At 44.4% G+C, this 13,590-nt stretch overlaps 1 protein-coding gene across 2 annotated transcripts in view; it reads right to left on the bottom strand.

The window, feature by feature from the left end:
* Positions 1–13,590, bottom strand: part of SLC43A1 (solute carrier family 43 member 1) — a 229,498-nt gene that overhangs the window by 17,426 nt on the left and 198,482 nt on the right. For both annotated transcript variants that reach the window (XM_083146125.1, XM_083146126.1), the window contains exon 12: positions 10,656–10,764. In XM_083146125.1, the coding sequence (XP_083002251.1) occupies positions 10,656–10,764 (109 nt within the window). The remainder of the gene's footprint in view (positions 1–10,655; positions 10,765–13,590) is intronic.

Below are 13,590 nucleotides of genomic sequence, written 5' to 3'. Positions count from 1 at the left end.
GAAACTGTGCCGGAGGAGACACCAGGGACACCAGGGAGACACCAGGGAGACGCTACCGGCCGGAGCCGGCAAAAGCAGCAGAGTACAAGGGTGCCCTACCCCCACTCAGCCTGTACCCTTCCTGCCCCAGCCCTGACTCCCCCAAGTCAGGGAGATCACATTCTCACCCATAAAGATGGTGACACAATTTTAAAAGAGGACAGAGAACAATCTCATGCACATGAGACCACTGTGCTTGATACAAGACAGACCAGAGTCCACCTAAAGGTGTCGGCTAGTACAGCATCCCTAAAAGTCTCAAGGCTCCAAAAAAAATTAGGCAGTGAGCCCCTGACCAGACAGGTACAGCAGTATTAGGCAGTGAGCCCCAGATCAGACAGGTAGATACGGCAGTATTAGGCAGTGAGCCCCAGACCAGACGGTAGATATGGCAGTACTAGGCACCAGACAGGTAGATAAGACAGTAGTACTAGGCACAAGACAGGTAGATACGTCAGCAATACTAGTATTGTGCACCAGCAGAATTTATAATAATTAATTTTCTTATTAGGTACTGTTCGGCCGTGGCACTCAGTGGCAGACGTCAGTGCACAAGCAGCATGGAATTCTTTTTTACAGTCCCACACAGCACAAGTATTATTTTTATTTTTATCAAATTAGATATAGCAGCTGTGTGGTTGGAGGAATATGGCCGACGTGTCGCTGGATGAACTGATCAGGAAACGGGGAATGTCCGTGGGCACCGGGATGTACCGCAGGGTCAGTAACAGGGGAGGTATAGGAAACGTGAGATCCAGACTCCAACCATCTGTGAACAATCGTCCACTTGCCACCAGTTTTCAGAGAACATTTGATGCTCGTCAGAAAATTGGTGTGACTGATGCACGCCAAAAACTAGGGATAAAAGATGCCCGTGAAAAGTTGGTGGCCAAAGATGCTCGCTTCCGCATAAGGGGTAAAGTGCAGGACGCCCGTGAAATGCTGAATTCGAATAAGCAACAGATCATGGCAGGAGACAAGCCTATCAAAGTGATGGACGCTCGTGAAAAGATTACTTTAAGAGGAGTGCTCCAACAGTGGTCGAAACCCCGTTTAACAACCTGGCTGATCCTGACCCTGATGTGCAGTTTGTCTCTGTGCTGAAAGATCCATATTTAAAAAAATGTGTGGCAGCCCACTACAGGATACCCCCTGTGCCCCTGTGCCCCAAAGAAGTTTAATTGCAGCCGCCCCCAAAGAAGTTTAAATGCAGCCTCCCCCAAAAAAGTTTAGCCGCCCAAAAAGATGTGTAACTAATTGTACCCAACTGGTCATCAAAAATAAATCAATCTTTATTGTGAAAACAAGGTATCAAGTGGCAAAGAAAAGGAAGCCAGTGATGAGAATTTTGTGAGCTGTGAAAGTATTATCAAGGAAACATAACTTTACTTAAGTTTTGAGGAAAGGCTTTATCGGACCATTTCATGAATAAAGAACAGTTGATGAAGAAATTAAAGAAGTATTCATCGTTCTTGTCATTAAATAAAAAGGAGAGAGATGCGAAGGTCAAATCATTACAAAGGTTATCTGATGAGGAAAAAGCAGTTCTCTCTAAAAGGCTATGCACATATGACAAATACTACAAAATGTTTGCAAATCAATTAAAAATTGAAAAGGGGGGCCAGAAGGTTTGTACAGCTTTATCTCCTAAAAAATTTCCAACAACTTGTTCCGAAGCAACTGTGTCTGTTAGTAGGTCAGCCTGTACAACTAACGGCAAAGAAAGTGACTATCTTCAAAACAAAAGGATTTTTGCCGCTTCAGAAACTGATCATGCTCAAGGTGAAGGCAGTCAGTGTACACCTCAGAATGCTAACCAAATACACAAAGTCCATGCAAAGATAAAGGATATTGTAAAAGAAAATTGCACTGACAAGTCTTCAACTTACAAAAACCAAGCTATGTATAAAACTGCAGTAACTGGAAAACTAAAAAAAACTTTAGCCGCCCACAAAGAACTTTAATTGCAGCCGCCCAGGCTTGATTCTGATTATGATTGATTGATTATGATAGATTGATTGATTATGATTGATTGATTATGATTGATTGATTATTAATTATGATGTGCCTGATCCTGACCCTGATGTGCATTAAAAATGACTCTCAGCAGTGGGCACCAGACCAGACAGGTAAAAAAAGGTTAGCCGCCCAAAAAAAGAAGTGTAATTGAGCCTTCCTGCCCCAGCCCTGAGTCCCCCAGGTCAGGGAGATCACATTCTCACCCATGAAGGTGCAGCAATGAGGTGGAATGCAAACAGCTATATGCATTTGAAAGACAATACCCTCATTAAAAATGACTGTCAGCAGTGGGCACCAGACCAGACAGGTAAAAAAAAGTGTAGCCGGCCAAAAATAAGTGTAATTGAGCCTTCCGGCAACAGTCCTGACTCCTCCAGGTCAAGGAGATCACATTCTCACCCATGAAGGTGCAGCAATGAGGTGGAATGCAAACAGCTATATGCATTTGAAAGACAATACCCTCATTAAAAATGACTGTCAGCAGTGGGCACCAGACCAGACAGGTAAAAAAAAGTGTAGCCGGCCAAAAATAAGTGTAATTGAGCCTTCCGGCAACAGTCCTGACTCCTCCAGGTCAAGGAGATCACATTCTCACCCATGAAGGTGCAGCAATGAGGTGGAATGCAAACAGCTATATGCATTTGAAAGACAATACCCTCATTAAAAATGACTGTCAGCAGTGGGCACCAGACCAGACAGGTAAAAAAAAGTGTAGCCGGCCAAAAATAAGTGTAATTGAGCCTTCCGGCAACAGTCCTGACTCCTCCAGGTCAAGGAGATCACATTCTCACCCATGAAGGTGCAGCAATGAGGTGGAATGCAAACAGCTATATGCATTTGAAAGACAATACCCTCATTAAAAATGACTCTCAGCAGTGGGCACCAGACCAGACAGGTAAAAAAAAGTGTAGCCGGCCAAAAATAAGTGTAATTGAGCCTTCCGGCAACAGTCCTGACTCCTCCAGGTCAAGGAGATCACATTCTCACCCATGAAGGTGCAGCAATGAGGTGGAATGCAAACAGCTATATGCATTTGAAAGACAATACCCTCATTAAAAATGACTCTCAGCAGTGGGCACCAGACCAGACAGGTAAAAAAAAGTGTAGCCGGCCAAAAATAAGTGTAATTGAGCCTTCCGGCAACAGTCCTGACTCCTCCAGGTCAAGGAGATCACATTCTCACCCATGAAGGTGCAGCAATGAGGTGGAATGCAAACAGCTATATGCATTTGAAAGACAATACCCTCATTAAAAATGACTCTCAGCAGTGGGCACCAGACCAGACAGGTAAAAAAAGGTTAGCCGCCCAAAAAAAGAAGTGTAATTGAGCCTTCCTGCCCCAGCCCTGAGTCCCCCAGGTCAGGGAGATCACATTCTCACCCATGAAGGTGCAGCAATCAAGTGGAATGCAAACAGTTGTATGCATTGAAAAGACAAGTCCCACATATGAATGACTCTCAGCAGTAGGAATAATGAATGGTGATGCAAGATGGAATTGTCCTTGGGCCCTCCCACCCACCCTTATGTTGCGAAAATAGGACATGCACACTTTAACAAACCAAACATTTCAGCGACAGGGCCTACAAAACTGTGGCTGAAATGATTGGTTTGTTTGGGCCCCCACAAAAAAATAAAACAATTCATAATATCTCCCTGTATAAACTGGCTCTACAGTAACAAGATGTCATCGTCACTCATCATCATCATCATCATCCTCCTCCTCCTCCTCCTCTGATTCCTCGCCCCCTTCAGTGTGTACTTCCTCATTCTCAGAGATTATCAATTCGTCCCCACTGGACTCCACAATCACAGGTCCCGTTATAATCTCTGGAGGCAATTCCTGCTCTTCATTGAATAAGTGATAATTCATTTTTATAAACATCATTTTCTCAACATTTTTCGGGAGCAACCTCCTTCGCCGCTCACTGACCAGGTTCCCCGCTGCACTGAATACTCTTTCGGAGTACACACTGGAGGGGGGACAACTCAGGTAAAATAGAGCCAGTTTGTACAGGGGTTTCCAAACTGCCTTTTTTTCCTGCCAGTACAGGTAAGGACTGTCTGACATGTCTACTTGGATGCTGTCACCAAAGTAATCATCCACCATTTTTTCAATGTTGACAGCATCCAATGCACCGACAGTAGACATGTCAGCAATCGTTGGCAGGTCCTTGAGTCCAGACCAGATGTCCAAACTCCCTCCTGCCTGCCCTGCATCCCCGCCAGCGGGTTGTGTGGGAAATCGCAGCTGTTTCCTCACAGGCACAGGTGGGGGAGAAAATGAAGGAGGAGCTGGGGCCATGTCACGGTCCCCTTCAGATGACAATCTCCTGACCAGCAGGTCTTTGCACCTTTGTAGACTTGTGTCCGCCGGAAACAGAGACACAACATACGCTTTAAACCGAGGATCGAGCACTGTGGCCAAAATGTATTCCTCTGACTTTAACAGACTGACCACCCTCGTATCCTGGCAAAGCGTATGGAGGGCTTCATCCACAATAGCGACATGCTTTGCGGAATCGCTCCGCTTTAGCTCCTCCTTCACTTTCTCCAGCTGCTTTTGTAACAGCCTGATCAGGGGAATCACCTGACTAATGCAGGCAGTGTCGGAACTGACTTCACGTGTGGCTACTTCAAACGGCTGTAGAACCTTGCACAACACGGAAATCAGCCTCCACTGCGCTTGAGTCAGGTGCAGCCCCGCTCCTCTGCCTATGTCGTAGGTGGCTGTGTAGGCTTGAATGGCCTTTTGCTGCTCCTCCATCCTCTGCAGCATATAGAGGGTGGAGTTCCAGCGCGTCACCACCTCTTGTTTCAGCTGATGGCAGGGCAGGTTGCGGAGTTTTTGCTCCCGCTCCAGCCTTCGGCAGGCTGTGGCAGAATGCCGAAAGTGTCCGCAAATTTTGCGTGCCACCGCAAGCATCTCCTGCACACTCCTGTCATTTTTTATGAAATGCTGCACCACCAAATTTATTGTGTGGGCAAAACATGGCACGTGCTGGAAATTGCCCATGTTTAATGCCCGCACAATGTTACTGGCGTTGTCCGACACCACAAATCCCCAGGAGAGTCTAAGGGGGGTAAGCCACAGGGAGATGATTTCCCTCAGTTTCTCTAAGAGGTTGTCGGCGTTGTGCCTCTTCTTGAAACCGGTGATACACAGCGTAGCCTGCCTAAGAAGGAGCTGACATGCAGGAGATGCTGCTGCTGCGGAAGGCGATGCATCTACCCAGTGGGCTGTCACAGTCATATAGTCCTTAGTTTGCCCTGATCCACTTGTCCACATGTCTGTAGTTAAGTGTACAGTGGGTACAGCCGCATTTTTCAGGGCACTGAGGACACTTTTTCTGACCTCCCTGTACATCGCGGGTATCGCCTGCCTAGTGAAGTGGAATCTAGACGGGATTTGGTACCGGGGACACAATACCTGCATCAACCGTTTAAATCCCACTCCATTGATGGCGGACACCGGACGTACGTCTAACACCAACATAGCTGTCAAGGCCGCAGTTATCCGCTTTGCCATAGGATGACTGCTGTCGTATTTCATCCTCATGGAAAATGACTGTTGGACGGTCAATTGCTTAGTGAAAGACGTAGCGGTCTTACGACTTCCCCTCTGGGATGATGACTGACTTCCCCTCTGACTTCCAGGAGCAGCAGCAGCAGCGGCAGTAGTAGTAGTAGTAGGCGTAGTGCTGCAGGATCCTCCGGAGGAATCTATGGAGTCATTCATGCAGGTGAGATGGACTGCAGGACTCCCCCCTATCCGGATCGAGGAGGAATTTGTCGAGGAGGGAGTTGGTGGTGTGCTTTTCAGGCATTTGGCTCCAAAAGGAGGACCAAGTGATTTAGGTGTCGCTGGACTGCTAGCCGCACTTTCTGGACTAAACACTGAACCATGACGCTTCTTTAGGTGACGTTGAAGGGAGGTTGTCCCTAGGTGGGCAAGATCCTTACCCCTGCTTATTGGAGTTTTACATAAGCTACAAATGGCAATACTTTTGTTGTCCGGATGCGGATAAAAAAAATTCCAGACCGCAGAGGTGGATTTATTGGTCCTTTGTCCAGGCATGACGATGGGCTTTTTCATCCCATGGACAACAACTTTTTCCACCACAGGTGCCTCATTCCCCCCTGGTGCGTCATTTAAGCAAACCAAGTCTCCATCCTCCTCGACAACTTCCTCCTCAGTGACAGCTACATCAATATCCTCCTCCTGGTGTACAACATCATCTTCACTAATAAAATCTGGAACTAGACTGTGGGTCATCCTTCCAGCATATGCAGAGGGCATACTGCAAATGGTGGAAGGAGCCACCTCTTCACGTACAGTGATAGGAAGGTCCGGCATCACAACCACCGCCACCCTCGGACTCTCTGTGGGGATTTGGGATATGTCTTTAGAAGGATGAGTTATTTCCAGATTTATTTTCTGAATTTTTTTCTGTTTCTTTTTCAGAAATTTTGTCAGACTTTTTTGAGTCGGTGTCAGCCTAACTCTCTTTGATTTCCTATTGGGCGGGGAGAGAGGAGGAGGAGGACTTTCCTCGTCATCTGAAGCTGCACCACTAGTCATGAAGTTAGGCCATGGCCTTAGACGTTCCTTGCCACTCCGTGTCGTAAATGGCATATTGCCAAGTTTAAGTTTCTCTTCCAACGATTTACATTTCATAGTTTTATTCCTTTTACGGAAGTTTGGTTTCAATTGTACATGCCCTCTGCCTTCACACTGGGCATCGGCCGTGGCAGACGACGTTGTTGGCATTTCATCGCCTATGTCATGACTAGTGGCAGCAGCTTCAGAACTATGAGGAAGTGCATCTTCATCTTTCCTTTGTTTGTTAACCTCCATATTTTGGATCTCCATTATTATTGTGGAGTTATGTCACAGAACAGCGCCACTGGTGTGCAATTATATATGTCAGTGAGTATGCACCAGCAGGCAGTTATACAGATACAGCAGTATTAGGCAGTGAGCCACACACCAGACAGGTACGTCAGTATTAGGCAGAGAGCCCCAGACCAGACAGGTAGATAATGATATACGGCAGTATTTAGGCAGTGAGCCCCAGACCACAAAGGTAGAGATATACGGCAGTATTTAATTATTTATTAGGCAGGCAGTATTTAATTATTTATTAGCCGGTGAGCCCCAGACCAGACGGTACATACGGCAGTATAGCCAGTGAGCCCCAGACCACAAAGGTAGAGATATATGGCAGTATTTAATTATTTATTAGCCAGTGAGCCCCAGACCAGACGGTACATACGGCAGTATAGCCAGTCAGCCCCAGACCACAAAGGTAGAGATATATGGCAGTATTTAATTATTTATTAGGCAGGCAGTATTTAATTATTTTTTAGCCGGTGAGCCCCAGACCAGACGGTACATACGGCAGTATAGCCAGTGAGCCCCAGACCACAAAGGTAGAGATATATGGCAGTATTTAATTATTTATTAGCCAGTGAGCCCCAGACCAGACGGTACATACGGCAGTATAGCCAGTGAGCCCCAGACCACAAAGGTAGAGATATACGGCAGTATTTAATTATTTATTAGGCAGGCAGTATTTAATTATTTATTAGCCGGTGAGCCCCAGACCAGACGGTACATACGGCAGTATAGCCAGTGAGCCCCAGACCACAAAGGTAGAGATATACGGCAGTATTTAATTATTTATTAGCCAGTGAGCCCCAGACCAGACGGTACATACGGCAGTATAGCCAGTCAGCCCCAGACCACAAAGGTAGAGATATATGGCAGTATTTAATTATTTATTAGGCAGGCAGTATTTAATTATTTTTTAGCCGGTGAGCCCCAGACCAGACGGTACATACGGCAGTATAGCCAGTGAGCCCCAGACCACAAAGGTAGAGATATATGGCAGTATTTAATTATTTATTAGCCAGTGAGCCCCAGACCAGACGGTACATACGGCAGTATAGCCAGTGAGCCCCAGACCACAAAGGTAGAGATATACGGCAGTATTTAATTATTTATTAGGCAGGCAGTATTTAATTATTTATTAGCCGGTGAGCCACAGACCAGACGGTACATACGGCAGTATAGCCAGTGAGCCCCAGACCACAAAGGTAGAGATATACGGTAGTATTTAATTATTTATTAGCCAGTGAGCCCCAGACCAGACGGTACATACGGCAGTATAGCCAGTGAGCCCCAGACCACAAAGGTAGAGATATACGGCAGTATTTAATTATTTATTAGCCAGTGAGCCCCAGACCAGACGGTACATACGGCAGTATAGGCAGTGAGCCCCAGACCACAAAGGTAGAGATATACGGCAGTATTTAATTATTTATTAGGCAGGCAGTATTTAATTATTTATTAACCAGTGAGCCCCAGACCAGACGGTACATACGGCAGTATAGCCAGTGACCCCCAGACCACAAAGGTAGAGATATACGGCAGTATTTAATTATTTATTAGGCAGGCAGTATTTAATTATTTATTAGCCAGTGAGCCCCAGACCAGACGGTACATACGGCAGTATAGCCAGTGAGCCCCAGACCACAAAGGTAGAGATATACGGCAGTATTTAATTATTTATTAGCCAGTGAGCCCCAGACCAGACGGTACATACGGCAGTATAGGCAGTGAGCCCCAGACCACAAAGGTAGAGATATACGGCAGTATTTAATTATTTATTAGGCAGGCAGTATTTAATTATTTATTAACCAGTGAGCCCCAGACCAGACGGTACATACGGCAGTATAGCCAGTGACCCCCAGACCACAAAGGTAGAGATATACGGCAGTATTTAATTATTTATTAGGCAGGCAGTATTTAATTATTTATTAGCCAGTGAGCCCCAGACCAGACGGTACATACGGCAGTATAGCCAGTGAGCCCCAGACCACAAAGGTAGAGATATACAGCAGTATTTAATTATTTATTAGCCAGTGAGCCCCAGACCAGACGGTACATACGGCAGTATAGGCAGTGAGCCCCAGACCACAAAGGTAGAGATATACGGCAGTATTTAATTATTTATTAGGCAGGCAGTATTTAATTATTTATTAGCCAGTGAGCCCCAGACCACAGACCGCCAGACTGGCAGATTCAGTGCAGGCAGCAGTGCAGCACCAGTGGACTATATATATATTTATATTTAATATAATTAATTAATAATTATATATATAATAAATGGCACAGCACAGCACCAGAGGTATGCCCCAGCACAGAGGAGACAGTACTACAGGCAGGTACACAGTTAGACTGTTCTCCTAAGCAGAGGAGAACATAGTACACAGCAGCACTGAGGGAGACAGCCCTAGCAAATAAAATAATTAATTACAGCACAGTTCACCAGAGGTAGACCGCACAGAGGAGACAGTAGTACTACAAGTACACAGTTAGACTGTTGTCCTAAGCTGAGAACAGAGTACACAGCAGCACTGAGGGAGACAGCCCCAGCAAATAAAATAATCAATTACAGGCAGCACAGCACACCAGAGGTAGACCGCACAGAGGAGACAGTAGTACTACAAGTACACAGTTAGACTACTACACAGCAGCACTGAGAGACAGCACCAGCGATTGCAAAAGCTCAAGGACAAGCTCAAGTTTAAGCCCCAGCAGCAGCACCAACACACCCTCTCCCAACCCACTACTTAACTGGAGTGAAGATGGCGGGGGCGCGGCAGCTGCTTATAAAGCCTCGCGAAATCCGACGCCGGGAGATGACGTTCTAATCACGCGGACGGACCGAGTCAGGCGGGAATCTCCGAGCGCTGCTCGGAATCGGGCTCGGAATGATGACGTCCGTGGGGGCTCGGATCTCTGATATCCGAGCCCGCACATCTCTAGTTTCAACAGAGATTGACCATCCTCCAATACTAGGTGGCTTTTCCCCCACATTGAGGAAAATTTACTAAGCTGTTGTGTTTGCAGGATTCGTGTTCTTTCCGATGTTAACTCTTTCGTATTTGTTTGCCAGCAGCCAAACACTGCTAAACATGTAGCATGCATGAATCCGTCAGATCCATGCAGTGCTTCTTTGTGTAAAAGTAAAAGTTTAAAATTACATTAAAAATGTAAAAAAACAAATAGTGTGGGATCACCCACACAGTGAGCCAGCCCCAATCTCTTTATTTATAAAAATACGCATAACCAGCCATGAGCTCTTTGGTTATAAAAATACTGGCAAACGCTGCTGTGTTTTGTAAATTACCGAGATGTATTTGACGGCCGAGAATGCTAACTCGAATGAACACAAGTGTGTGGTTGGCTATGGCATGTAAGGGGCAATCTGCTTAAAAGTACTGCAAAATATTAGGAGCCAGCGGGACAATTACCCTCCATATACTGTACTTGAATAACTACATTAGCTGAAAGGAACTCTCAGCTCAAACTACCATTAATTTACTAGATGCCAAATTCTGTCAAATAGGCCACATTCCAGGTTCTAGGAATATTGTTGGTCAAACAAAAATGTATTAAAGCATGTATGCCAAATTCACTGTTAAATTATTACTCAGAATATGAAGTATGCAATGAAACCAATCTCAATGTGCAAAGTAATACTGTATATACTGTATGGAGGTATTGGTTAGTTATTTCCACAGCCACTTACCTGTAATTGGAGGTTGCTAATCAGACAAGTAACTCCAAAGCCAATGAGTAAGATATTTGTGAAAACAAATGCCCTGGTAGCATTGGACAGTTTCTGCACAGTCTTAGACCTTGAGAGAAGAGAAACTTAGTTTTGAGGAGATACAGTATATATATTTCTTATTACCAGTTTCTTATATAGTGCACACATATTCCGCAGCCCTTTACAGTGTATAGATGAACATTCACATCAGTCCCTACCCCAGTGGATCTTATAATCTATATTCCCTACCACATGTACATGCTCACAGACATTCTAGGGTTAATTTTTGTTGGGAGCCAATTAACCTACCAAAAAAGAACATTTTGAAATAGCGCTGTGAAAAATATATGATTATATTTATCAAAATTACATCAATTAAAACTATATTACAGCAACAGCAAACTATTCATCTACATGCATAAAGCCATATAATAAAGATAATTTTCCCCTTTGGCTATTATTCAAATAGTTAGTGCATGCATGCCATTCAAGCGTTTTTATTTGCTTCAACCGGTTTTTGCTGGGTTAGTTAAAAGAAAGCATTCTTTCAAGCTCAGTACCACCTATGTGCACATGGAGTAATAACTTTTATACTTAAGTAGGTCTCAGTGATCGGTGGGTGTCCCGGCTTCCAGTTCCTGGTGACGCACTCCGGCCACTGGTGCAGTCCGTATTGTGTGCGGCCTTGTCTGAGGGTCACCAACCAGTCCTGGGTATAAGTGCTGCCGATGCTTATACCCAGGACTGGTTGGTGACCCTCAGACAAGGTTGCACACAATACGGACTGCACCAGTGGCCGGAGTGCACCAACAGGGACTGGAAGCCAGGATGCCCACCGATCACTGAGACCTACTTAAGTATAAAAGTTATTAAACCATGTGCACATAGGTGGTACTGAGCTTGAAATAATGCTTTATTTTTACTAACCCAGCAAAAACCGGTTGAAGCAAAAAAAAAAACGCTTGAATTGCATGCATGCACTAACTATTTGAATAATATCCAAAGGGGAAAATTATCTTTATTATATGGCTCTAAGCATGTAGATTGAATAGTTTGCTGTTGCTGTAATATTGTTTTAATAGATGTAATTTTAATAAATATAATCATATACTGTATTTTTCACAGCGCTGTAGTCCAGTCCAGTGGCACTGACAGTCTTTGACTGTGCCTCATAGATTATATACCTGTCCTTGTTCGGTAGTCCAGTCCAGTGGCACGGACAGTCTGTGCCTGCACCTAATAGATATATAGTATACCTGTCCTGTAGTAGTTAACTACTAGGTACAGTTCTGTAGTCCAGTTCAGTGGCACTGACAGTCCATTTGGGTAGTACATACAGTACACTGATATATTGCTGATTGATTCCAGTCCAGTGGCACCAACCGTAAAGTCCACTGCTGCTGCATACTGCCATTAAGTACATTGATATTGATATATATTGCTGATTAAGTCCAGTGGCACTGACGTTAAAGTCCAGTGGTACAGCCGGCAGCTGTACACTGTAAAAAAAAAAGAAAAAAAAAGAATAAAGATGTATTTTTCTGATTTTTTTCTGTCGTGTATGTGTGTAAGGGGTGTGTGTGTGTAAGGGTTCACTACTCTCCTGTGAAAGGCGCATAACATTTTTCCAATAAAGGGGTTATTGATCTAATATAATCCCTTTCAGTCTCTGCCGTGTGTGTGTGGTTAGGGGTACACTACACTCCTGTGCCACCGAAAAAAGGGGCGTTTGCTGCGCTTAAACAATGAAGACTGTATATGGTAAATTTAAAATATATTAATTTTTAATAAACATACAAGTAGAATTGCATGTTAAGCATGCTGGTTAACATGCAATTCTACTTGTATGTTTATTAAAAATGTATATATTTTAAATTTACCATATACTGTCTTCATTGTTTAAGCGCAGCAAACCCCCCTTTTTTCTGTTCTACTACAGTATATTGTTTATATAAAGGGTTTGACACCCTTTTCAATTGCTGCTGCTTGAGTATAACCACTCCTTTCCACCTAGCGAACTACCGATATCTTGATATCAAACCTTTTGCTACTCCTGTGCCACCAGCAAAATATTTGTCAAATAAAGGGGTTAACTCATTATTAATCCTTTTAATTTTATCTGTCTCTGCCGTGTGTGTAAGGGACAGGGTACATTACGCTCCTGTGAAGGCCGCATAATATTATTCCAATAAAGAGGTTATTAATAATCCCTGTAATTTTTTCTGTCTCTGCCATGTGTGCGTGTAATTTAGGGGTACACTACTCTCCTTTGCTGCATATTTTATAACTCCAGAAAGATAATGGAGAACAAAAATTATAGAGGCTCCAATAGTGAAAGAACAAGAACCACTTCTTCCAAGTGCTGAAGCTGCTGCGACTAGTCAAGACATAGAACATGAAATTCCATCATCGTTGTCTGCCAAGGCCAATGCCCAATGTCATCATAGAGGACATGTCAAATCCAAAATGGCAATGTAAGTTTTCCAATATGCCATTTACCACACGGAGTGGCAAGGACTAAGGCCTTGGCCTATGTTCTTGACTAGTGGTTCAGGTTCACATGACAATCACACCCCTCCTCATCATCCTTCTCTTCCCCCCTAGAAATGTAAAGAGAGTTAAGCTGTCCTCAAAAACACAGCAAACAACTCTGTCTTCTAAAGACATGGTATCACAAATCCCCAAGGAGAGTCCAAGGGTGTTGGTGGTTGCGATTCCTGACCTTCCCATCACTGTACGGGAAGAGGTGGCTCCTTCCACCATTTGCAGCACTCCTTCTGCATATGCTGGAAGGATCACCCACAGTCCAGCAACAGGGTTTGTACAGAGACAAAAAAAGAAATGTCACTGTGTGGTGCACCTAAGAATTGACACAATAATACGTAACTTTTAATTGGATAACTCTAAAATTGGT

Source organism: Crinia signifera, chromosome 6, assembly GCF_055691185.1.
Source record: "Crinia signifera chromosome 6, ASM5569118v1, whole genome shotgun sequence".
Lineage (NCBI taxonomy): Eukaryota > Metazoa > Chordata > Amphibia > Anura > Myobatrachidae > Crinia > Crinia signifera.
Note: the sequence above shows the minus strand (reverse complement) of the source record. Positions and strands in the feature narration are given on the sequence as shown.